This window comes from Temnothorax americanus, unplaced genomic scaffold (assembly GCF_048541705.1).
Source record: "Temnothorax americanus isolate GAGA-0224 unplaced genomic scaffold, ASM4854170v1 Scaffold1, whole genome shotgun sequence".
NCBI classification, from domain to species: domain Eukaryota; kingdom Metazoa; phylum Arthropoda; class Insecta; order Hymenoptera; family Formicidae; genus Temnothorax; species Temnothorax americanus.
In genome coordinates this window covers 1,360,153-1,383,866 of record NW_027509230.1, presented here as the reverse complement: position 1 = coordinate 1,383,866, position 23,714 = coordinate 1,360,153, and the positions used below count along the sequence as shown (strand labels likewise).

At 39.0% G+C, this 23,714-nt stretch overlaps 6 protein-coding genes and 1 long non-coding RNA gene across 13 annotated transcripts; 3 read left to right on the top strand and 4 right to left on the bottom strand.

Moving 5' to 3' along the window:
* Nucleotides 1–574: 574 nt before the first annotated feature.
* On the top strand, nt 575–3,417 carry LOC143898128 (uncharacterized). The gene is made up of 3 exons (XM_077407355.1): nt 575–1,323; nt 1,914–2,289; nt 2,376–3,417. The coding sequence occupies exons 2-3, from the start codon at nt 1,915–1,917 to the stop codon at nt 3,168–3,170; spliced, it is 1,170 nt and encodes a 389-aa protein (XP_077263481.1). The 5' UTR covers nt 575–1,323; nt 1,914; the 3' UTR covers nt 3,171–3,417.
* Nucleotides 2,848–3,536, bottom strand: LOC143898330 (uncharacterized). The gene is made up of 2 exons (XR_013257179.1): nt 3,419–3,536; nt 2,848–3,183 (listed from the first exon to the last, which is right to left on the bottom strand). It is a non-coding gene; the product is annotated as an uncharacterized LOC143898330 (long non-coding RNA).
* On the top strand, nt 3,483–5,010 carry LOC143898258 (uncharacterized). Its single transcript, XM_077407606.1, has 3 exons — nt 3,483–3,704; nt 4,355–4,541; nt 4,647–5,010. Exons 1-3 carry the CDS (start codon nt 3,624–3,626, stop codon nt 4,724–4,726), a joined length of 348 nt encoding a protein of 115 aa, XP_077263732.1. The 5' UTR covers nt 3,483–3,623; the 3' UTR covers nt 4,727–5,010.
* Nucleotides 4,747–9,475, bottom strand: Mio (GATOR complex protein mio). Its single transcript, XM_077406874.1, has 16 exons — nt 9,340–9,475; nt 8,939–9,259; nt 8,660–8,854; nt 8,310–8,570; nt 8,018–8,245; nt 7,725–7,877; nt 7,453–7,634; nt 7,169–7,302; nt 6,993–7,100; nt 6,549–6,912; nt 6,329–6,467; nt 6,090–6,228; nt 5,611–5,821; nt 5,282–5,496; nt 5,038–5,119; nt 4,747–4,961 (listed from the first exon to the last, which is right to left on the bottom strand). The coding sequence occupies exons 2-15, from the start codon at nt 9,072–9,074 to the stop codon at nt 5,038–5,040; spliced, it is 2,547 nt and encodes an 848-aa protein (XP_077263000.1). The 5' UTR covers nt 9,075–9,259; nt 9,340–9,475; the 3' UTR covers nt 4,747–4,961.
* Nucleotides 9,476–12,327: 2,852 nt separating this feature from the next.
* On the bottom strand, nt 12,328–15,639 carry LOC143898181 (uncharacterized). Of its 3 annotated transcripts, none has more exons than XM_077407492.1 (5): nt 14,934–15,639; nt 14,343–14,623; nt 13,972–14,184; nt 13,652–13,852; nt 12,328–13,054 (listed from the first exon to the last, which is right to left on the bottom strand). In XM_077407492.1, the coding sequence occupies exons 3-5, from the start codon at nt 14,182–14,184 to the stop codon at nt 12,563–12,565; spliced, it is 906 nt and encodes a 301-aa protein (XP_077263618.1). In that variant the 5' UTR covers nt 14,343–14,623; nt 14,934–15,639; the 3' UTR covers nt 12,328–12,562. The 3 variants fall into 3 exon arrangements, with proteins under 3 accessions (XP_077263618.1, XP_077263612.1, XP_077263607.1); XM_077407486.1 differs by having other exon boundaries at nt 14,994–15,639; XM_077407481.1 differs by having other exon boundaries at nt 14,343–15,639.
* Nucleotides 15,640–16,012: 373 nt separating this feature from the next.
* On the bottom strand, nt 16,013–18,883 carry LOC143898520 (uncharacterized). Of its 4 annotated transcripts, XM_077408105.1 has the most exons (7): nt 18,375–18,800; nt 18,189–18,278; nt 17,525–18,098; nt 17,226–17,437; nt 16,977–17,139; nt 16,739–16,897; nt 16,013–16,620 (listed from the first exon to the last, which is right to left on the bottom strand). In XM_077408105.1, exons 4-6 carry the CDS (start codon nt 17,301–17,303, stop codon nt 16,761–16,763), a joined length of 378 nt encoding a protein of 125 aa, XP_077264231.1. In that variant the 5' UTR covers nt 17,304–17,437; nt 17,525–18,098; nt 18,189–18,278; nt 18,375–18,800; the 3' UTR covers nt 16,013–16,620; nt 16,739–16,760. The 4 variants fall into 4 exon arrangements, with proteins under 4 accessions (XP_077264231.1, XP_077264216.1, XP_077264224.1 ...); XM_077408090.1 differs by lacking the exons at nt 16,013–16,620; nt 16,739–16,897; nt 16,977–17,139 and having other exon boundaries at nt 18,375–18,550; nt 18,625–18,877; XM_077408098.1 differs by lacking the exons at nt 16,013–16,620; nt 16,739–16,897; nt 16,977–17,139 and having other exon boundaries at nt 17,525–18,122; nt 18,375–18,883.
* A 738-nt stretch (nt 18,884–19,621) lies between these two features.
* On the top strand, nt 19,622–23,393 carry Idh (isocitrate dehydrogenase [NADP] cytoplasmic). Of its 2 annotated transcripts, none has more exons than XM_077408046.1 (2): nt 19,622–20,015; nt 20,617–23,393. In XM_077408046.1, exon 2 carries the CDS (start codon nt 20,650–20,652, stop codon nt 21,826–21,828), a length of 1,179 nt encoding a protein of 392 aa, XP_077264172.1. In that variant the 5' UTR covers nt 19,622–20,015; nt 20,617–20,649; the 3' UTR covers nt 21,829–23,393. The 2 variants fall into 2 exon arrangements, with proteins under 2 accessions (XP_077264172.1, XP_077264164.1); XM_077408038.1 differs by having other exon boundaries at nt 19,624–20,265.
* The last annotated feature ends 321 nt before the right edge of the window (nt 23,394–23,714 follow it).

Here is a 23,714-nt window from a genome sequence, read left to right as displayed (position 1 = left end):
ACCTAGCCCCAGCAGACTTTTTTCTTTCTCCGAAAATAAAGATTCATTTGAAATAAGTTAAAGTTTTTGATGTTTTCAGTCATCCAAGCAGCGGAAAAAACTTGCAAAAACAATAAAACAATAACGGAATCGTAAAAAATGAAAAAGATAGTAAAGAGAAATTTAAAAAGCAGAAGGTACGTAAATAAGAAAATAAATAAAAATTTACCTATTCATTTATTTTATTATTTAATATAGGTATTACAAGAAATAAATGAAAACAAATATATATATATAAATAAATTGTTGAAAAATATGAATTATACAGAGGGTGATTCGCAGAACAAATGTTATCCGTCATAACAATGTTCGAAATGTCATAACTCTTGATTTAATTCTGAGACGACTTTTTCTTTTCCAAAATTTTGTCCGAAGCTTCATTTGTCAGAGTCTCCTCCAATTTTTTTTTAATCACTCTGTATGAGTCAATCGAATGGGACGACCAATCAGCGCTAATCGGCCTGCCTGTTCGCCGGAGTGTAAGGTTGCGGTCAACTCATGGTGATAGCGCAACTCTATAGTGCACGTTACATGCACTATAGAAATCTCAGATTCAAGTGAAAAAGCATTAACGACCGCGTGTACATACATATACCATTCGAACGGAGGATACTTTAACTCGCCGGAACTCCAAGTCTTCTTATATCTCTTATAAGAATACGTTTTCCTGACAATTTTGACAAATTTTCGACGCGCAACTTTAAATTACGGTGCACGAATGTCAAATGTGCGGATGCGCTGGATCCAGAAAGTTTTCAACTGGAAGTGAAAACTTCCCCGAAGCGAGTTATTTTTTAAATTATAATTATTCAGCTAAGTTGCACATCGCATCTCTCTACCGATTTATAAGTATGATACAAATCGCAGACACTCGTTAATTTATTTACTTTTGCATTAGAGTGTACCGAGTCAAATTCTCCGTCTCTTTCCGACTTATATCGATCTACCGATCTACCATCGAATGACTTATCAAATGACTGCGATAACGTCGGTGTAGGAGGTACAGATGTCAGGTACAGAATTTTCCCCGGCTCTTCCACCATGACGGTGATCAACCAACAGGAGTTCCCGCCACCGCTGCTACGTGGAATGTTTCGCGCACCGTTCAATCCCACCTTTGATTTCGGTCACGATCTCTCGTATAAACGTGTTAGAAAAAGAGGTCGTAAATTACGAAACAACGACGCAGCCAGCATTTCGATTTTGCCCGAACCGGAGTCAATTTTGACTTGGAGTAATCGGAGATATTGCGTCAGACGATCCTGCGACATTGCACTTTCAAAGGTAAGAGAACATTCTAGAAAAATTCGTTAGGTAGATGTGAGAAAAAATGTAAGAAATGTAAGAAAACAAAAACACATTTTACATTTTGTGAGAAATAAAAAAGTGGTATTATTTAATGTCGCGATCAAAATTTTTATGAGATTTCGTAGGAGTTCTCTTGTTTTTATAAATTATCATGTTGAATAAATTTAATTAAATGGATGTTAAAAATACAGTCAATCATATAATAATATATATATATATATATTTGTAAGATATCTGTAATATGTATCCTTAGAAGTAAAGAATCGTATTTCCCCTATTATATATTTAGAAAAAGACAGAATTCAAAAAGTTTATCTTTGTGAATTTAAAGTCAGTCTAATTAGACTTTTTCTAGCCATTGTATCTTAGGAACTAGTAAAATAATAAACAATAAGACCTTTCATTATTAAACAATAACCTCCTGGTATATTGGAAAAAATAAATTAACTCCATTTTAACAAACACCAGAAATATATATGATTCTTTACCTCTAAGGTGTATATGTATATGCTTGTTTTCTTACATATTTTTTAAAACAAAATATTTTCTGTATTTGTCAATTATAGAATGGCCAAGTCGACAATTAATTCGTTACAAGAAATGTCAATTAAACAAGGATTTATTAAACTCCCTGATTACAAATTTACGGAGAAAAGGTTGGACGGAACTACCATACAATTTACATGTAATGTATTTTGTAACGTGTCTCTCTCTCGACAATTGAAAGCATCTGGCATAGGAACATCCAAAAAGGAAGCCAAGCATAATGCGGCGGAGAACATGCTATTACTGCTCGACGCAAATCATGAAGCTCCGCTGCCGATAGATAATTTGTCGTCATCTTCAGTTGCAAATATAACGCATAGTCCTGAAAAAGTCTACGAGACGTCTTCGCCGAACGAAGAGTCAAACGTTGACCGTAATTACGTTGGATTGTTGCAAGTAAGTTTCATTAGTTGCTAAAATGTTATAGTTCAAAGACTAGTCGTCAAAGTACAATATAATTATAATCTTTGCTCTTCGCGCAGGAGTTTTGTCAGCAACAAAAGATACCGACGAGTAACATTCTGTACAAGCTTGTCTATGAGGAGGGACCGTTTCACATGAAAACGTTCACGATGGAAGTTACCGTGGGCTCACTACGGGAGAGGGCTATGGCAAAATGCAAGAAGGCTGCTAAGCAACAAGCTGCCAGAAAGTTGCTGCTGCGTGTGAATCCAAACATAGATAATCCAATTTTAGTTAATCTGAATATAGTTGATTCAAATACGCCCAACAGACTGGAAATGCTCGGAAAGGAAGCGCTTGGACAGGAGGAGGTGCTTGGAAAGGAGATGCTCGAGCTTGAGAATAACATACGAAAATTGGGTACGGGAATATTAGACTGCGTGACTAACAAGGAAACCATAGCGGAGTTGACAGAAAAAGCAAAATTGCTCTATGTTGAACGTACCAAAAAAAGCTACGGGATAATCGATCGGACAACCAATCCTCTTGCGATCAATAATTTGCACAATTTATTCGAAAATAATTATTCCAGCAAGATTCAGGACAGCTTGAGAGAGAAAATGCGAATTATACGGAACAAATACACCGATCAAACAGATCTTTGGCAAATCAGATGTGACATCGAAAGTTCGTTGAATGTCAAGATACAACAAATCACTGTACATAGCAAAATGAAGGACCACATCACAATATGCTTACGCTTGCCGTCCAATCCTTGTATCGCGCAATTCGGCATGGGTGAAACTGAATTTATAGCGCAATCTCGTGCCACGTATAACCTCGTTGCAGCCATTTTAATACTTCTGAACGTTTGACAATTTTGCGCTTCTGAAAAATTTATAAATATTAGACGACGATTTATTTATGACGTACATTATCTATATATATATATATTATTATATGCATGTTATAGCTATATATATATGCTCCTTATACTATTTATTATACGTGCAAACGAGAGATTATAACGAGGTTGTAAGGTAATTTCTTATTCAACCGAATTTTATAAGCTAAGAGGACAATTGTAAAGCGTATATGTGTTGAATAAATTGTTGAGATTTACGTCAAACGTGTTGTTACGAGGAGCAGAACTCTCACAAGATCATCCGCGCACGCGCCGCTATCGTCTTTGGCGGTCTTGGCGCCAAACTTCGCCTTGTTTACTTCGTTCGTCGTGCTCCTGTTCACGCTTACGGAGTTTGACGGTAACCGTTTGGGCGCTCGTGAAGTATCAATTGTTAGGGATACGTCAGTTGATTTATCGAAAAATGTCAGACACACGTGTCCTGGGCAAGCGATTAGGGCAACGCGTCAATCAAGAGGCGATCGTGCTTGGCAGAATCACGGAGGTATGTTTTTTTGTAGGTTAGGGTTACTCCTTTTTGAAACGAAGGCGTCTTCAACCATACCTTTGGATTATCTAGCGCGGATACTAAAATTTATAAAATTCTGTTGATCTTTTTCACGAAATTAAATATCACTTGGATCTTCATCCAGTTTAATCGAAGCACAAATGTCTTTCGCTCCACGGAGATATGAAAGTATTTTAGGTTAGGTTAGGTTAGTTTATAAGTTTCAGTGATCGCCGGTACTATTAATATTACGCCAGAACGAACATCATTTTTATCGCATTTTATTGTAACAAATATTAATTATTAATTAAGCAATATTTTCATATATATCGTTAATATGTTTTCTAATTAAGTTAGCCCGGAAGTTAGACTCGAATAAATCTCTCGCCACTATTTTGTTTATGTTTATAAAAAGTGACGGGAAATCAATTAAATCCAAACTCAATTAGGGCCACTATCTCCAACGTCTGTCAACTCAGAATCACCAACTTTTTATAGGCTATTCTGAAAAGTTAGCTGTCGGTAACGAACGTTGGAATTAGTAGCCCATAATCTTATCTAATCCTCCTTTATAAAATGACATTGTACTTAATAAAATCTTTTTTTACGTATTGATTTTTAAAACGCACGTCTGGGGCAATTTGCAGAAAAGGTCGGATGGTATGAGCGCAGAAATAACAACGACGGATGACGCTCGAGTTAACGTCACGTTTCTCGACCCACTTACCAGCGACATTTCAGAGTACGTAGAGGTGCACGGTACAGTGAAGTCCAAGTCTACCATGTCCTGCAGTAGAGTTATATACTTCCCACCGGACATGAGTAAAGACTTTGGTGAGTAAAACGTTCTCTCTCTCTCCCTCTCTCTCTCTCTCTCTCGCTGTCTGGTTTATCTAGCAAAAGTGTTGACGACATCCTTAACAAAGGTATTTGCCGTAGATGCAAACTGCTACAACACAATGATGAATATACGCTGCGCAGTGGAAAAGGAGTTGGAGGGAGGGTTTTACGGAGATTAAGAAGACGAAGATCCAAGGAATTTGCATATACAAATTGTTTACTATGTTTCGTTTCTCCTTACATTTTTCGCTTTTTACATTATATTAGCTGATCTGGTATATTATCCCTACCATAAAAGTAACAAGGAATGCCGCAATGTGTAAAAGAAAAGCATTCAAACATGCATTCCCTCGTCTGTACATAAAGTCAATCCGGCGGGATCAGATAGTATACAAAACATGCGAAACCATAGAACTGTAATAAATTATATTACCTCAATAATACATATATATATATAAGAATATTTGAACATTTTTGTCTATAATTATACCTATGTCACAGTTGCGTTACGCGTGTAATCCAAGGACGAGCAGCGACAATTGCAAGACGTTACAGGGCATTCGGTGTGTTGTCTGAAATATATCGGGAACGGAGATTAACAGATCTATCGTAACACACGTTGCGCATTTGCATCTTTCCTCGAATATCAATCTGTCCCGATATATTTACGTTTTGTTAATCTGCGATATAGCATTACGATTCAAGCTGGCATAAATACAATCTCGTATCCTTACCGAAACCACTGAGCTATATGTTCGCTGTGTCCACCGTGTTTACACGTTAGACACCACGAGAACCAGCTGTTGAATTCCGTAAGTTTCGTATTGCATTCCTCGTTCCTGGTGCCACCGGGACTGGGAGCTGTTTGTAATCCGCTGACGGTGCCTATGTGCATCAAGCATATTGCGCACCGAGGCAAAGGTTTACGACAATTCGGGCATGCCGTCATCTATGATGATCGAACAGGACATTGAGAAAAGAGATTCGCCATTAAAAAAAAAAAACCTAAGATGTGACAAACATATAAATTATGAGAAATTCCAATTAAAGAGCAGAACTGTGCCTTTAATTTGTTAGGAGTACTGCCTAATCTGCCGAATGGGACCCTCGTCCTGCTCAGCCCTTGCATGGAAGCTGATATGCTTTTGCCGCAGAAGTGACAAGATACGTGTATCTGTTGCGGCGGTCTCTCCTGCGGCGTCGAGGACCTCATGGCGATGTCAAATTTGGCTCTTTGAAACCATAATTTCCACGCGTTCAAGAGGTGTCTGTAACTGCAACATTGACATACAAAATAAAAAACTTGATTATCCGATATATTTATGAAAAACAGGGTGATGCATGACTCTATATGCGAGAGTGATCGATTTATAATTGGCGGGTTTAATTTCGATCTTCATTCCCGAAATGCCTCGTTTTTGTAAAAAATGTTGGTTGGAAAGTTGAAGATTGTAAGCGAAGGAATGGTATATATGTGAATGGTGCAACTCGTTTCGGGAAATTATATTTCAAGAAGATATTTATGAGAAAAGCTTACGATACCTTGTGATCCATACTTGAACTTGATTCTCTTGCAGTAACTTGGGCGGAAAAGCTCTGATAGCGATAAGAGTACAACTTTGAACATCCGAGGTGATTTCCAAGTATTTACTCAATAACTGTATACTTTCCATACTCGCACCTAACTCGCGCAACGATAAACAAGCATATGTGTTATGATAAACGAGCACATAGTTAACATTATATATTTATAAGAATACAAAACATATTCGAATCACAACCTGTAACTAAGAAGCCCGCTAGATCTCCGTCTTCAATTACCTTCTCGGTCAGTTTTTTCAAGTACTCGTGCAGCTTATTATCCGATAAGAACATGAGAGCGAATGCTACTCGATCTTCGACAGCCATACCATTTTCGTTCTGCAACGTGGAGCTTGTTAAGCACCCGATATCCAATCTCGTCAAATATCGAATCGTCTCGGCATATTCGATCATACTTACAAGTACGCTTTCATAGGACTCATTATCCGCGGTCAAGAAACCGAACGTCGCTCTCAGATAAGGGTCTGACAACTGGGATTTAGATTTCTGGCACGATTCTCTCCACAACGTAGTACGTTCTTCGGAGAAGCCTGACAATGCCATAGCCACCATATTTAGAATCGTCGTTTGCTTCTTGCTGGCACCACGGTTTAAAATATCTATAGCCTGCCTCAAGCAGAGATTAAATACCGCGAACGCGGCTGCTTTCGCGTACGCGCCTTCCTTCTCGAGCTTCTCCAGATACGCATCGTCATACGCCGTATTGGTTTCTCTGTCAAATCGTAAACCGCACAGAAGAAGACTCCTTTCTCTGTCCGGCGATCTGCGATCGAAATTGTATCAAATGCGCAAAAATACCATATTTTCTCACTATTTTTATGCACTCAAACAATCAACAATTACCTGTAAATCTTCGTCGTATAACCAGAACCTATATCCGTCCACGGGCGATGGATCAGTTCAGTTTTCAAACCGTTGACCGGATTTTGCTGATCCAATTTCAAAACTGTCCTGTGTAAAAGTTGAAAGCATTTTACGTTTACGTACATACTTCCAACTATAAAGCTTTGTAATTTTACCTCACACCAGGATGCTTATTATCGGGGCTCCGTATAGTGCCGTCTTCTACTAAAGAACGGCTCAGGTACAACCATTGCCATACATTTTTTAGAGTTTCGTTTTCAGCTATGTCGCCATTGTGAGCCAACTCCGGCTGTAACATACGCACGCACATACAATTATATGCCAAGTAAATATAACAAAAACTAGGGATAAAGAAAAAGAAGCCGATACAAGCCAACGGCAAAACAAATGTCAATAAAGGGAATATCGACACGTTTCCATCGGTTCTCCATTCACTTACAAGCAAGCCATATTCGAACATAGCACGCCTCTTAGTTAAAACTGAGATATCATCTAATTCCTTATAAACGCTATCTTCACCGCGTATGTATTTGAACGACTTGAAAGCGCAATTCCACACGAGACACGACCGAGCGGACCAGTTGAGCGTTATTCTCTCGGATACAGTATAATCGGTTACACCTGTGAAATAGAATAAGAACGCTTCAGTAATTTTAAACATAACATTGCACTCTAACGGATTATACTCCAAGATAAGACATCGTCAAATACCTAGCAGCGATATAGCCAACAATCGATTCTCATCGGTCGGATGCCACGAAAAACTTAGGGGGCTGTGCCACGGTGGTAAAACCACTCTTTCCAAAACACCCGGCTCGGTGTCCTCTACCCCGCAGTACTGAATATCAAACAGATGCAGGCTGACTGCAAAATAAAAATTAATGCATTCTCGCTTTTAATTTTTCTTCTCGTCGCCAGCTTACGTTTCAATATGTCTAACGCAAATTTCGAGAGAACTATATATAAATGTAATTACGGTAATTACAATCGTATATGCGCCATACCTGAATCTTTTTGTAACGTGCCAATTAGATTTCGTCGAGTGGGACACCACAACACCTTCGTGACCTGTCGTTGCGGCATTATCGTAACGATCGGCTTCTCGAAGCACCGAGTATCCCAGATCGTTATCAGATTGTCGACGTGCGAAAGCAACTGATAATTGTTATGGGGGTTTACCGACAGGTTATATATCGCTTTTGTAGGAGTAACGTTCACCACCTTTGCGGAATCTAAAAAAAATTTCAAGAGTCATCGATAACCGTTGGCAAAGATCGTATCCTTTTAAGAGCATACCTCTGAAATCGATAACTTTCAACTGCTTGTTATTAACACCGAGAGCCAGACATCTCGGCTCGTGTTTGAACCAAGCGGCGGAATGTACGGTTTCCGATATGCCGGCTTCTACCATCGGTCGCTCCGAGCCTTTCGGACAATGGTGCACGTCCCAGAGCAGCACCGAGTGCTCCTTGCTGTGTTTGTCCAGGCCCGACACGATCAGGTGGGTGTCCACGGGATTCCAGGCAACGACGTTGCACGACCGCGGGTACTTTGGAACTGGAATTTTATCGAGATACAGAGATCGAGCAACGTATCGTCGAAGGATATAATGTCGCTCGATAACGTAATGTACAAATGGTCTCTACTAAATTCTCTGCCGACCAGGCCCTGATAATCGAACTCCGGCACGCTGAAGGTACTCAGAACTATCTTTCCGTTCGCGTGGCCACTGGCAACGATGTCCGGCTCCGGTTGCGGACGTACGTCGACGCATTTCGCGTAGCTGTTAATGGTGATGGAGCAGACCAGCTCCGCTACGGAACGATCCGAAATCTGCAGATCTGTTAGAAAGAACGCCCCACGTTAAGCAGCACCTTTTCAAGACGAGCGCGAACTTGGCATATCTTTGAAACGCGAAAACTTACAAGTTTGCTCGTTCTCCCGTACGTTGTTGTCACGCGGGCTGATCTCGTAGAGATTCAACATCGTGTCGCTGTCCCACGTGACGAATCGGTCCGAATGAAAGGGGGACCACAGCACGTCCCATTTCGGGCGGCTCATCGTTTCCCTCTGCCTCGTTTGTCACGCGTCGGTCGCAAAGCTGCGGGACATCGCGACCATCGCGTTACTTCGCGCCCGCCGACATCGTCGGGCACCGACGTCGAAACGTTTGCACGTTCAACTTGCGCGGCACGTATCGCGATTGCAATTCCGTCGCGCAATATCCATCCAGCCTATCGACATACCTGGAAAACGTCCGCGTTATCCCCGACCACGTTTGTTACGATAATCCGTCCCTTGCGGAACGTGCCCTTTGGATGTTTACGTTTATCATCCCTGATGCCTCCGGACACCTCCAGATGCCTCCCAACTTCATCTCCTCTCTCGTCGCGGGAATTTAATCAAACTCTACCCCCCTCGGGCCCCTCGCCGCTCGCCGCGCCGCGCCGCGCAACACGGGTGCGTTCGGGAAGACCCCAGGGGCCCTATTCTTGAAATAGTTGCGTATACGCAAATAGCAAATTGCGAATGATCGCAATAGAAAATCCCTAGACCAGTATTCTTGACTGTCGCAAGTAGCAACGTATACGCAATTTTTCGTATACGATGCAACGAATGGTTTATACCATTCGTTTCGTGAGAAACGTATACGTTTCAGTGATGAAAGACGTAATAGAAGCCTTCACACAAGAATGTCCACATCTTGATCTGAAGTATCATAACCTATTAGGTAAGCATATTACATATTTTGTGTTAAAATAGAAGTATTGAAAATCCACTAAATTAATTGTCTTATAAATCTCAAGAAACACAAAAAACGCATAATTTATGTAAAAATGGATTTGGAAGACGTTGTAATAAACGCACCGATTATGAACGCTTTGGAAAATGTGGACATTCCAGAGGAGAAGAAGACGAAGATTTCACATCCGAGAAGATCCTTTCGAATTAAGTAACAAAGAATTTGTGCAATTATTCCGACTCAATAAAGCTGCTGCAACAAATTTAATAGAAATTGTTGAGCCACATTTGGCTCCTCAAACGAGAATATCTGCTATAAATTTGACAACAAAGGTAATGTATTAATATTGTATAACTCAACTTAAATATAAATGTATGATATGCACACATTAAACTAAAAAACAAAATATATAGGTTACAACAGCATTACGCTTTTTCGCGAGTGGATCGTATCAAATGAACATTGGTAAAAATATTTGCATGGGTGTTAGTCAGCCAACAGTCTCTCGCTGCATCCATGAAATTATTAATGTTGTATCGAGAGAAGAAATTATGAAAGAGTGGATTAAGTTTCCTAGTACACTAGCAGAATTGAATGAACTGCGAGCACAGTATGATTCAAATCTAATTTTTTTTGTTTTAGCATAAAAAATAAACACATACATACATTACAGTATTAATATTATATTACTGTTTTATTATTTCAGATTCTACAGAAAATTTGAATTTCCAGGTACAATAGGCTGCATTGATTGTACCCATGTTGCTATTTTTCCACCATCGGCGAATAATAATGTTCATCCGGAACATATATACATAAATAGGAAAGGGTACCATTCAATAAATACTCAATTGGTGAGTTTTAAATGAAATATAGCACATTAAATATATGTATCTTTTATTTGTATATTGTATATATATTTATTACAGATATGTGACTGGCGCTTGAGAATTATGCACATCAATGCACGTTATCCTGGGAGCACTCACGATACATTTATATGGAATAATTCCAATGCAAAAACCGCTATGGTTCATCTATATAGGCGCTTTCCACAGAAAAATTTCCATTTATTAGGTAAGATGTTAAAAGAAATCGCGAGCAATGTAAAGTATGGTTTAAATTTGAAATTGAGAGAAAAACACAAGTAAAGTAAAGAGATATGGAGAATTAAACTAAACAAAAGTTCTTTCCGTTCCACGATTATGTATGTACGGCAAATATAAACGTGCGGTTAGTTTCAGGCATTACCTTGCTATATTTATTTAATAATTATTATAAAAATTGCAAAATACGGTGTAGGACTTTATTGTCGAGTTTAATGAGCTATACCTATGCATATGCACACGCAAACACACACACACACACACACAGAAGTTTTTGATGCTATATATTTATAGTATCAAAAATTTTTACATTGTATGTTTTGGATTGCAGGTGATTCAGGGTATTCTCTCAGGCCTTGGATGATGACTCCTATATTAGGTGCTGTTGAAGGTAGTCCAGAAGCTCTATATAATAGAAAACAAATGCGATGTCGTGCATTGGTAGAACAATGTAATGGACTTCTGAAAATGCGGTTCAGATGTCTTTTGAAGCATCGAGTACTTCATTACTCTCCACCAACAGCATCTAAAATTATATATACGTGTGCTGTTTTACACAATATGTGCATTGACCAAAATGTGCCACTGGACCTAAATGACGATAATGAAGATATAGACTTTGGGATGTATAACGAAAATCATATTGCAAACGAAAGAAATATGGTTGAAAGAAATGTTCGTAGAATTGATGCAGATCTTGCAGCTGGTAGAAGTAAACAGCGACTAATGATTGTAAATTACTTCTCCTGATTTATAAGTTGTTTAGCATTCAGTATCGTTTTAACGATAGTGGATTTACATTAGTTAGGAATTAATACATTATATTTTAAGCCAAATATTTTATTTATTCTTACAATTTATAAATACAATAAAAGATATATGATATGAAAGAAATGTTTAGAGTTCTCTGACATATTATTACGTATTTCCCATGACATGTAACACTTCCTCACTTTTTAACATCAATTCAGATATGAAACAAAATGATTAATTTCTATAATAATCTTTTTTTATTAATTTATTTTACTAAAAAATAAAATAACATTATTTCAAAATTAATTTAAATAAACGCATCTACAAAGAAAGAAACGGTTTTGTAAAACCATATTTTATAATATTTTTAAATACGTCTTATTAAGAAACAAAGTAATAAACTGTAATTCTCGCATTTTCATATAAAATCTTTAAAATTAACTGAACTTAATCTCATTAATTTAATTTAACAATTAAATCTTGACAAGTTTAAGAGATCACATTTGTTGCAATGTATCACATGAACAGTCTACTCAGTTATACTTTTTTAATTATAGTATCTTTATATAGACATTATGTTATGTGTTACATATCACAAATAAACAAAAAACGCTATTAAGAGAGTTTATGAATAAGCAACCAAAATTAAGAATTAAAACGAAAGTTAACATTTTTCTTTATCTTAAAAGATTCTACATGTTTGTAGAATAAAGTATATATATATATATATATATATATATATATATATATAACTGCAATTTTAAATTCAGCAAATAGTTATGAGGATAACACAATACCTATATAATACTAGAGACTCTTTAATTAGACAGTGCCACTGGACTAAACGACGATAATGAAGATATAGATCTTGACAAGTTTAAGAGATCATAATTGCCAGTCTCTGATTAGAGAGTCTCTATACAATACTATCTTTTTTACTTACTATATTAACACATATTACACCTCTCCGCACTATTAGCTATCCTTTCCTTTGCTTCTACAGATCGTTGTAAATATTCTAATCTTGCTTTATAATAATCTTTTTTCATTTCGTATGTTTTTTCGTAAACATTGTTCAAATTTGTTGATACTTCAACAGTATTTCTTAATTCCTTTTTTACCGTGTTTACTGTTTTCTTCTGATTTGAGGTTTTATCTTGTTCATAAGATTTTGCATTTGTTGACATTTCAATGTCCTGAAAGATTTTACCTACTTTAGAAGAAAGCTGATGTTTAACATCTGTATCATTGGTTTGTATTTTATTAATATTTTCCTTTTCATGTGAAAGTTTCTTGGAACTGTTGTCTACAACTGCTTTTGTTTCTCGAGTAACTAACTTATTGCAGTTATTACTATCACAACTTGAGGTAGAGATAACAATCTGTGAGGCTACATCTTCTTCGTCTTCGTTTAAATACTCCACATCCATTACTTCATCCTGCAAAGCAAATATGCATTATGTTTAATAAATATTAGTTTTATAAAATTTATAAGCATATATGCACGCACGCACGCACGCACGCACGCACGCACGCACGCACACACACACACACACACACACACACACACACACACACACACACACACACACACACACACACACACACACACACACACACTTATGTATAAAAGTAACAACATATAATTTTGTATAATTTTTAAATTGTAATATCTTAATTATAATTTTAAGTTATATACAGTAATTGTGTATACATATATGGGTATACAACTTAATTGTAATTAAGATGTAATATAACAAATATATTTGATACCTATCTTACTTTATTAGTTGATATATATGGTAGGGATTCGATTGACTGGTGCCTAAAGTTTTTCTACTAGACCAGCTCTGTGTGTATGTGTATGTGTGTGTGTGTGTGTGTGTGTGTGTGTGTGTGTGTGTGTGTGTGTGTGTGTGTGTGTGTGTGTATGTGTGTGTGTGAATGGGCTGTAGTCAATCGCAACATGGTCTATCAAACCCCTACCGATATATGTAATAAGAAAAATATGTAAAAGTTTTTTGGTTAAATCGTACTTCTGAATCTTCCAATATGTTAATACTGGATTCTCCTACATCAGGATGTCCATGAATACTAGTTGAACACATAATATTAAGGACTTGTTCTTCTTGTGATGTCAATGTTTCTGTATTTTGTGTACCACCTCCTGTTGCTGCCATAGATTGCTTTATAACGGTATGTTTTTTTGTACTGCGTGATTGAAAGTCGTGCCAGCACTAGAAGATTTTTTTAAATCAATATTGAAAGGTTATATTGATATATATTATATATATATATATATATATATATATATATATAATTAGTTTTATTTTATTAATATAGAAATATAACTCACCTTACGCCAACCTTTCCAGTCCTTTTTAGCGCCATTTACTGAATTTAAGATTTCAGTTATTTCGTTCCACAAACGTACAGAATCTTTCATGGTAAAGGAAGATGTAAACTTTCCTTTTAATAATTCATTGTGCTTATTCATGAACTCTATTAATAGTGTTCTTTGCTCATTTGTGATATTTGCACATCTTTTTTTTCTCTGCAAGCTATCCATCTGTAATACAAAACAATGTATAAAGAAAGTTATTAATATGTATCATTAGTAATACAATTTCACAACAGTAACTTTGCCATAAAATAAGTGGCAGCGACAGCCAGATGGACGACTACGCCGATTACAGCAGCCTGGAGGACGAGGATAACAAAGCTTACCTTAGAGACGGCGACCACGGAACGCGCGTATGCGCGATCTACATCAGCCGATGGAGTAACGAGGAAGACAACGACCGGACGAAGCCACGACCGGAGAGCGCCGAGGCAAGGACGCGACGGACACCGCGCGCGGAAATGCCAATCCGTACACGTTAGGCGATGTGCCGTGAGCGCACTGAGCGCGAGCTGAGCGACGGAACACCGAACACCGACGAGGAAGAGACACCAGTGGACGCAGCGACGCAGCCCGAGAGAAGCGACGATCACGACGAGGACCTAACCTAACAGAAAAATGTAGAAACGTTAAAACTTTACTTTCAAAAATTATATAATATGTACTTCCAATTTTAGAAAACATTTATTTATAAGTATAAGAAAATATATTGTATTAAAAGTAACAAATAAATGTTTTTTAGAAATTTATAACCTATACATTACAAGTCACAAGAATACATCTATTATTAAGATAAAGATTTTGTGTGTTAAAAAAAAATTGTATAAATGTTATAATAACTTTTTCCCTTCAGTTTTATTAATTATTCTATCAAAAAAAAATTAAATATATCATTTTAATTAAATATAATACAATACCTTTTCAATCAATATACATTGCACGATGCTTTTGATCGATATTTGTAGGAATGTACTTACATTTTCCGACGTTGCCAAACATAAATCAGTGCAATGGAAAGCGTATACTAGCGTATACGTTTCCAATTGCGAATATTACACTTTTACGTTCAAGAATACCGTGTCAGAAACGTATGCGCATCTTCGACCATTCGAATCGTGCGTATGCGCAAATTTGCGAGTGATTCGAGAATAGAGCCCCAGGTAGCAAAATGATATCTAAAAGATATCTGAAAGTTAACCGAAAAAGGACTAGGATGACTTTTTAGTTGGCTAAAAAGATTCCTCTTTGACAACAAAATTGTGTCTCATGATTACTTAAACGGCACGTAATGGATATCCGTACGCTAACTGTCGATGTCCATATGCTAACTGTAAGGCAACTTATAGCGTTTACCAAATTGGCAACATATGGTCAACCTGTATCAGTTGCCAATAGGTCAACGTAAAGTTACCGAATTGCTATACCAAAATGCTGTACAGAAATGACTGTCATTCAACAGATGTCTTATAGATGTCCAAAAGATTAACGAAATGGCATCTAAACGGCACTAATAAATGATGTCCAAAAGATATCTTATTTATGGTATATATAGGACAGGGACAGGTGAACAATAAATGATAAAAGTTTATTGTTATCTGAAATCTGGATGTACACAATATAAAGTTAATTGTATTATCTAAAATTATGAGTACACAGTTAACAATCAACTAGTATATTTTATAACATAAAGTTGATATAATTATAATTAATATAATATATATTATATCAACTTTATATATTATATTATAAAATATACCAGTTGATTGTAACCTGTGTACTAAATAATTTTAGATATACAATTAACTTTACATTGTGTACATCCATATTTCAGATAACAATAAACTTTTATCATATAGTATATAATACAATTAATATAAATCCATATTTCACACTATTATTTATATATATATATATATATATATATATATTTGTAACTTTGATAAATATTACTTATTAAACATCCTCACATCTAGAAGCTTAATATTATTTCGCGTGGTAAATTATCGTATCGCATTTTATTCAACTAATGAGCAACATGGACATTTAGAGTAAACTTATCGCTATGAGCAGTGTTACGTGATGTGGGCGCTAACATTCGTATAACTGGACGGGCTACGGAGTAAAATGTCATTATCTCAGGCCAAATTAAGCCGCCTTCAATTCTACGACAATAATCGGACTCTTCTTAAAGTATTAATTCACTCTATTAATAAACAGAATTTGTGATGCCGTTAATCGTCAGTGACAATCATTAATAGAATCTATTAATATCTATTAATCATTAATATTATTAATATCTATCAATGTATTAATTAATTATAATTTATTTATTATTAATCACTAATCAATGTACCGTCATTAATACGCCAACAATATAATCTTAATAATAATTTATTATTATTAATAAAATCTGCGATAAACATAAATTTATATTAATTATATAACTCATTAGAAAATCTGACAATTTTTACGAATGTTAGCTCGCGTTATTATTATATTCGTGAAATAAACGATTAATTCTTAGCTAATTGGACACTATCGTGCTGACGAAGTTACGACAAAGTTACAAGTATCAAATCGCCGTGTAGTGTGAACGAGTTGTACCTATGGCAGAGATAAAGCTTGTTTATTAGCAAAGATTTGAAGCATACTTCCATTTATCGACTTTTCGTTGATGTAACAACGAGCAAAGATGAATTCGAATATATATATATATATCTACCAAATACAATGCTGAATCCATATCACTGATGTTGAAGATTTTGACGTTCACGACGTTTATTTTCTGCTTTTTTTCGATCGCCCCCACGGCGAAGCCACTCGGCAATTCGGTCTTCGACAGTTTTGATTTTTGTCCCTTCAAATGTGTTACGTACAACATCTGAAAAAGTAGACTATGAGACGTGGTAACTTTTTTACGGCGAAGAACTTAACAAAAGTGTTATATGCCATGTACATACCAATTATGACATATGGAAACGTGAACTTGGAGATTTTTGGTTTGTTCTCAGCTCCAAGGGTCCAAACGACTTGTTGAGTCAAATCATCCGTCATAACTACTTCCATTGCATATTTCACTGCTTTTTGAACTGATTTTCCGCCGATGTCTTGAATTTTTTTCATCTAGAAAATATCAACAATTTAAGAAACTTAATTAAATATTGACGAAAGGATGTATCAGCACAGTTTCACAATACTCGTATACGTACAAATTGATCTCGCATTTGTCCATTGTCTTTGAGATCACGATCGAATCTTTGTAATTCGTTAATATCAGTGAATGGCATCTGGGGGAGAAGTGCATAATGATGACGATCTATACGCTCCACTGGGTTATCATTTCTTCGCCCTACTTCTAGCAACTCATTTAGTTTTTGTAGAATGCAATTCTCAAAATCCTTTCGTTCCTGTCTACAACCATCTGAAAAATAATATATCGATATTAATGTTAATTTGGAGAATGACAGAAGTTTCCGTGTCAGAATTACGCTGCAGCAATACATTTTACTTTCTTAACTGTTTCTTCAGTGCCCTCTCTAAGCCATAATGAACATAAGTGCCTCCAGCGAGAGCCTGTATATCAGTTCTGTTTGGCGTGTCACATAATGTCCTAGCATCAGACGGAAGCTCAGGATGACCAAATTTCTTTAACCCTCTCAAAAGATCGTTCACAACGGATTGAGGTATTTTGTTTTGGATTGCCCAATGAGCAAGAAAATCTTGAAGATTAGTTATACTAGTGGGACGAGTGATAGTCGATTGAGCCTGATTCTCTAACTGGATATCTGTATTAGTCAGTGTCGGTCTTTCATTAATTAGCAAATTGAGATCTTCTGCGTCATCAAAGCGTTCAAAGAAATCATCAATTTGATGACAAACGTCATCAGGAATATTAGAAGCACGAGCTGTTGGCGGTGAGCATGAGGGAGGACGAGTAGGACTAGACGCAGCATTATTTGCTGCATTTGCCAGGTAAGCGAGATCTGCTTGCACAAGGGCGCGGATTCGTCGCTTTTGCTGTTGTTGTGAGAGCTTAAGGAACGGTTTCATCCGTCTCAACGGAGGTCCCATAATGGCATAATCTATAATATATCGCAATTATAACCCTTCAACTTCAACTATTAAATATAATAAAACACGGAATAGATCAGTATTACTGTGTATATACTCACAACTTTTTCCAGATGTAGAGAAAAATATTATAAAAATAGTGTACGTCCCTTTACTTTATTTATTATACTGCGTGTATAACTCGGTATAACCTGAAAAGTACACGTGTATTTTATATAGTCACGCTTTATGATATATGCATGTATATATATACTAAAAATATAAAAAAAGCGAAAGTATATACTTACACGTTATTAATTACACACTTTTTATCAATTTGTCTCTTTCGTGATGGAATAAAATATCGCATATACGTACGCGCGGCGCAATAAAATCTCGACTTATTCTAGATATTTCCATAATCAAGAAGACGTCGTAAAAATGATAACTTTCCTACATCGTTTTAATGACGTCAATAATGCCACTACAACATGATATCTAACTGGTAACATCTTTTGGACTACAACAGAAGGCAGAAACAGCGCTACCGATAGATACCTTTTGGACAACTTTTATGAAGATACTTTTGGATAACATTAAATTGATGATATTTCGATGCCTTAAAACAGTCATCTATCGGATAAAGTAAAATGGTGACTTTAGGATAACAGGTTTTCCTCTCCATTAAGATATCATAAAAAAGACATCATTCGGATAACAGTAAACGAGATATCGATTTAAAGGCATCCATTGGTCATCTTATGGTAAAATCATAAAGGCAACCTTAAAACGACAACTTATAGATACCTTTTTGAAATTAATGCTACCTGGGACGCTATTAGTGCTATTTGCTTATTTTATCCTTGTTTTACACCTGATGAGCGATAAAGATAGAATGATGCAATAGCGCTAATAGCGCGCTTCCCGAACGCAGCCAACAACTACCCAGTACGACGAACTAGGTAGATAAACAACCGCGTCACCGCGAGCTCCGTGTTCCGGACAAAGTTTGATTGGCTGTCCTATTGGGATATTAACTCGCGACGTCACGATTCTTATCGTGGCGACCATATTGGAGACCTGACCAATGACTGTGAGTCACGTGACGTAATATCCCACACGCATTGGTCAGGGTCTCCAATATGGTCGCTACGATGAGGATCGTGACGTCGCGAGTTAATATCCCAATTCTTCGAAAAAAACAGAACGGACCGCGCGCTCACGTAGCCTCGTTGCCTTTTATTTTCGATCGTAGCGGCGGCAAGCGGCAGCCGGCAGCCGGTGCGTGGGACGTCTTGAAATAGCGTCGACGGGACGAGACGGTTCGCGTTCCGCCGTTCCGGCGAGTCTCGGCGACGGGCGAAGTCGGGCCGTAAGATCTCAAGGTCGAGAAAACGAATGTCGAATGTCGACAGATCAGCAAGACTGCGAGTGCATACGTCATGTCGATGCAACTCGTACAACATACATCCTCCGTAAAAATACTAAAAATACGAACCGATAGCGTGCAATGGGACGCGACGCGCATTGACGCACATGGCACCCGCCCCGACGCCGCGGCGCCGGTCAGTCGCGTCGCGTTCGCTCCAGTTCGCTCGCGGCATGAGAAAAAACGAGAGAGAGAGAGAGAAGGAGACTCATTTATTAGCTTAATCCGCGCGAGCTGAGAATTCGGTTTCCGTAGTCGGGTAGCGGGAGCGGGCAAACGCCGCAAACACACCCAAGACTCGAGCATGTGACTTCCGCGCGTGATAACTGCTCCGTCTTATCAGCGATCAGCGAACAGCGATCCCGAATCGACCTATTGAAAGGCTTAAAACACTTCGCGCCGTTCGTCGCGTCAACGATCGATCTAAGAACAAAATTAAGTAACCGAGTGTCGGCGCGAAGAGGATATAAGTATCCGGGGAAAAGGAAATATTAAGGAGTACGCGTACACGGGTGAAGAGGTGGGTGACACACACATTTAAAGCTGCCATGCTTGCGCCCCACCGTGCCCTCCAGCCGTACGCACATTTCATAAGGACCGTACGCTCGTCGCGGTCGGCCAGTTACCACGGTGTCGCGTCAACGTCGTCATCCCCGCTCGTCGTGCGAGAACCCGATCGTCGTCGGCGTCACCCGCTGCGAAATTCGTCGTCGATAGAACGCGTCGCGAGGACACTCGGCGCCTCGTTCGCGACAATGGCAAAAATAAAGGTAAATATACGCGAAGCAAAACTGACCGCCCGCTTATCACAATCGTACTCTGCCTCGTCTGAGAGATATGAAACCGGTATTACGGCGTTTCTTCGTCGCCTCGGGGAAAGGGCATGGGAAAGTGGACTTTACACCGATCGCGTTACGTATAATCCGCGCTCAAAGCCGCGCGAACGTTATCGCTACGTGTAAAATTTTAGGAGAATACACCGAGGAATAAATATTTAAATTCAAATCTAACAAATACGCGCATTATAGAATTTCCAAAGAGAGACGCGTTCTTCTTCGATCAATATTAATTTATAAAATAAAACTTGTAAGTAATATCGCAAATAATTTCGCACGTTTCAGACAGGTCCAGTCGTCGACGTTCTCGGCGATGAAATGACGCGCGTCATATGGGATTCCATCAAGGAGAAACTCATCTTGCCCTACTTGGACATCGAGTTGCATACGTACGACTTGGGTATCGAGAATCGCGACGCCACCAACGACAAGGTGACGGTGGATTGCGCCGAGGCGATCAAACGTTACAACGTCGGCGTCAAGTGCGCCACCATCACGCCCGACGAGAAACGCGTGGAGGAGTTCAAGCTGAAGCAGATGTGGAAGAGCCCAAACGGCACCATCAGGAACATCCTGGGCGGCACGGTGTTCCGCGAGGCGATCATCTGCAAGAACGTACCGCGTCTGGTGGTCGGTTGGAAGGAGCCGATCGTTATCGGCAGGCACGCGCACGCCGATCAGTACAAGGCGACGGATTTCGTGGTGCCGGGTCCCGGGAAGCTGGAGATCACGTGGACCGGCGAGTCCGGCGAGAAGATCCAGCGCACCGTCCACGATTTCGAAGGTCCCGGCATCGCCCAGGCTCAATACAACACCGACGAGAGCATTCGCGCTTTCGCCCACAGCTCATTCCAGTACGCGTTGTCGCGCGCGTATCCGCTGTACCTTTCCACGAAGAACACGATCCTGAAGAAGTACGACGGTCGCTTCAAGGACATATTCCAGGAGATCTACGAAAAGGAATACAGACGGCAGTTCGAGGCGAAGGAGATATGGTACGAGCACCGGTTGATCGACGACATGGTGGCCTACGCCATGAAGTCCGGCGGTGGTTTCGTATGGTCGTGCAAGAACTACGACGGTGACGTACAGTCGGACTCGGTGGCGCAGGGCTACGGCTCCTTGGGTATGATGACGTCGGTCCTCCTGTGTCCGGACGGTCGCACGATCGAGGCCGAAGCCGCCCACGGTACCGTCACCCGTCACTACCGTCAGTACCAGAAGGGCAACGAGACGTCGACCAATCCGATCGCCTCTATTTTCGCGTGGACCCGCGGCTTGCTGCATCGCGCCAAGCTCGATGACAACGCGCGTCTGCGACGCTTTGCCGAAACGTTGGAGAAGGTCTGCGTCGACACCATCGAGGCTGGTTTCCTCACCAAGGATCTCGCCATATGCATCAAGGGCACGAACGACGTCACCCGGTCCGATTACCTCGAAACGTTCGAGTTTATGAACAAGCTCGCTGAGAATCTGAAGAAACAGCTCGAGGCATGACTCGTCGACGTGGATGAAGAGCGTAGTCTACGAGCCAAGTATTAAGCCGTCGCGTTGTAATGAAAAGAAAGAAATATTTACGTGGTTGCGGGGGGGGAGGGGAAAGCTAGACTTCAAGCATATATATTATATATAATTGCACGCGTATATATATAAGATTGTCGCTTACAGTTACGTCAAATCATTCTCGGATTCACGCTGCGCAACGCGACCGCGTTTGATTTATCTTCGATTGTCGTTAATCAGACCGTTCGTTTCGCAAAAGCGTCGCGAACAGCCGCGTGCCACGACGGCCGTGCAACATATACGAAAGGCGAGACGATGTACCAACGAGATACCGGCTGATGATTGGGAACCGCGTATCGAAACTCGTCCAAACGATCGATGGTACGATGTAAATTATCGTTTATCGTGGCGTTCTAAAATTATAAATGTAGAATACGTCGCGAGTGAACGAAGCACGTTAACGAGCAGATAAATTTGGCACTGCGCGATCAGAGAAAGCGAATAATACACATGTGAACGCGCGTATAGATCTTTAAATAAATTTTTTTAAATCACGAGACTGAGTTAACGTTATACATACACTAGTACTACGTTTACGCGAGCTTTACTTCTGTAGTAACTTACGATAATTCCTTCGCGTACACGGGATTTTTCTTCGCGTAAACGGGATTTTGTAGTAACTTACGATAATTTACTCCGCGTAAACGAGTGATATATCGTAAGTTACTACAGAAGTAACGCTCGCGTAAACGTAGTATAGGTGAGATAACTTGTGACGCGTTCTACGTTAAACGAGCATACGTCGGTAAAATGAAATCCTCGGGAGATTAAAAGGAAAACTTTTTGGTCGCGTAAGAGCAACTTCTCCTCTTTTTAAATATTTACGCTTTCTTGACATTACGATTTAAATCGCGTTTCCCCAAGGTGGCGTATGCGTATAAATACTGAAACTTGCATCGGTATCGATACAGCATCGCATTTTTAAGAAGCTTTACAAAAAATTACATCGCGTGATCCGTCGCGTGGCGAATAACAACTTCGCAACGTTTGCCATCGGTTATCAATTCTCGCGATTACTTAATTTCACCCACAGGACGAACGAACGTTACGCTAGCCGAGCAAAGAACGATGGAAAACACAATTGTCTTCGTCGTTTGAATAATTTATGGAGTTACGTATATAGCGAGACATTTACATCGATTCCTGTCTTTGCGTTATCGACGAGTTACGAATTAATACATGAGATCACAGCAGTCTCCGATCAGATCTGTTTGAATCTGTCCAAAGTGAAAGTAATCATTTCAATTGTTAGTTTCTCGTCATTTGAAAAAAAAGATCAGAGACGATGAATTAATCGCCGATTAAGTTAATCGGGGTTCGAATCGAAGTCGTTCTAAGAATAGTCTCCAACAATTGGAACAAACGAGAAGAGCGGTTGAAGCGCGGAGAAATTTCAATTTTTAAAGCCTTAAAAGCGCACAAAAAGAATTGCATTATACGCGTGATTGATTTAAATATTTCTACAGTTTTTCTACATATAAAAAAAATAAAAAACCAAAGACTAGACTTCCTCTTTGGGGAAGCAGATACAATCTTCCCAAGTCCCCCTAATTATCGGCGAAAGTCAAATCGGTCGAGTTAAATTAAATGTACGGAGACGCGAAAAGAACAAACGGACGCATTTCAACGGTGACTCGTTACTTTTTAACGTGGGTCCGTCAGTAAGACGCGCGCAGTCCTGCCTGCATTAATCAGCCTGATAAATCGCGGAGACGTCATTGGCCTTTCGCGAAACCTTTCGTAAAATATTCCCGCGTTACGCGAGAGTCCGAGGTCCGAGCTCTCGTCTTACGTAACGATCGGTCGCGACTTTATAAACG

What these genes read in the sequence shown, in the direction of transcription:
- LOC143898520 (XM_077408098.1), bottom strand. Translation starts at nt 18,087, where the DNA reads ATGGGACCTCCGTTGAGACGGATGAAACCGTTCCTTAAGCTCTCACAA.
- LOC143898181 (XM_077407481.1), bottom strand. Translation starts at nt 14,184, where the DNA reads ATGGATAGCTTGCAGAGAAAAAAAAGATGTGCAAATATCACAAATGAG. An exon ending in ACTGGAAAGGTTGGCGTAAG is followed by an intron (nt 13,853 to 13,971) that starts GTGAGTTATATT and finishes AAAATCTTCTAG; the next exon opens with TGCTGGCACGACTTTCAATC. An exon ending in ACATATTGGAAGATTCAGAA is followed by an intron (nt 13,055 to 13,651) that starts GTACGATTTAAC and finishes TTTGCTTTGCAG; the next exon opens with GATGAAGTAATGGATGTGGA.
- Idh (XM_077408038.1), top strand. Translation starts at nt 20,044, where the DNA reads ATGCTTGCGCCCCACCGTGCCCTCCAGCCGTACGCACATTTCATAAGG. An exon ending in CGACAATGGCAAAAATAAAG is followed by an intron (nt 20,266 to 20,616) that starts GTAAATATACGC and finishes CGCACGTTTCAG; the next exon opens with ACAGGTCCAGTCGTCGACGT.
- LOC143898128 (XM_077407355.1), top strand. Translation starts at nt 1,915, where the DNA reads ATGGCCAAGTCGACAATTAATTCGTTACAAGAAATGTCAATTAAACAA. An exon ending in ATTACGTTGGATTGTTGCAA is followed by an intron (nt 2,290 to 2,375) that starts GTAAGTTTCATT and finishes CTCTTCGCGCAG; the next exon opens with GAGTTTTGTCAGCAACAAAA.
- Mio (XM_077406874.1), bottom strand. Translation starts at nt 9,074, where the DNA reads ATGAGCCGCCCGAAATGGGACGTGCTGTGGTCCCCCTTTCATTCGGAC. An exon ending in GAAAGTTATCGATTTCAGAG is followed by an intron (nt 8,246 to 8,309) that starts GTATGCTCTTAA and finishes AATTTTTTTTAG; the next exon opens with ATTCCGCAAAGGTGGTGAAC. An exon ending in CATATAGCTCAGTGGTTTCG is followed by an intron (nt 5,120 to 5,281) that starts GTAAGGATACGA and finishes GATATATTTCAG; the next exon opens with ACAACACACCGAATGCCCTG.
- LOC143898258 (XM_077407606.1), top strand. Translation starts at nt 3,624, where the DNA reads ATGTCAGACACACGTGTCCTGGGCAAGCGATTAGGGCAACGCGTCAAT. An exon ending in TGCTTGGCAGAATCACGGAG is followed by an intron (nt 3,705 to 4,354) that starts GTATGTTTTTTT and finishes GGCAATTTGCAG; the next exon opens with AAAAGGTCGGATGGTATGAG. An exon ending in GGACATGAGTAAAGACTTTG is followed by an intron (nt 4,542 to 4,646) that starts GTGAGTAAAACG and finishes TATTTGCCGTAG; the next exon opens with ATGCAAACTGCTACAACACA.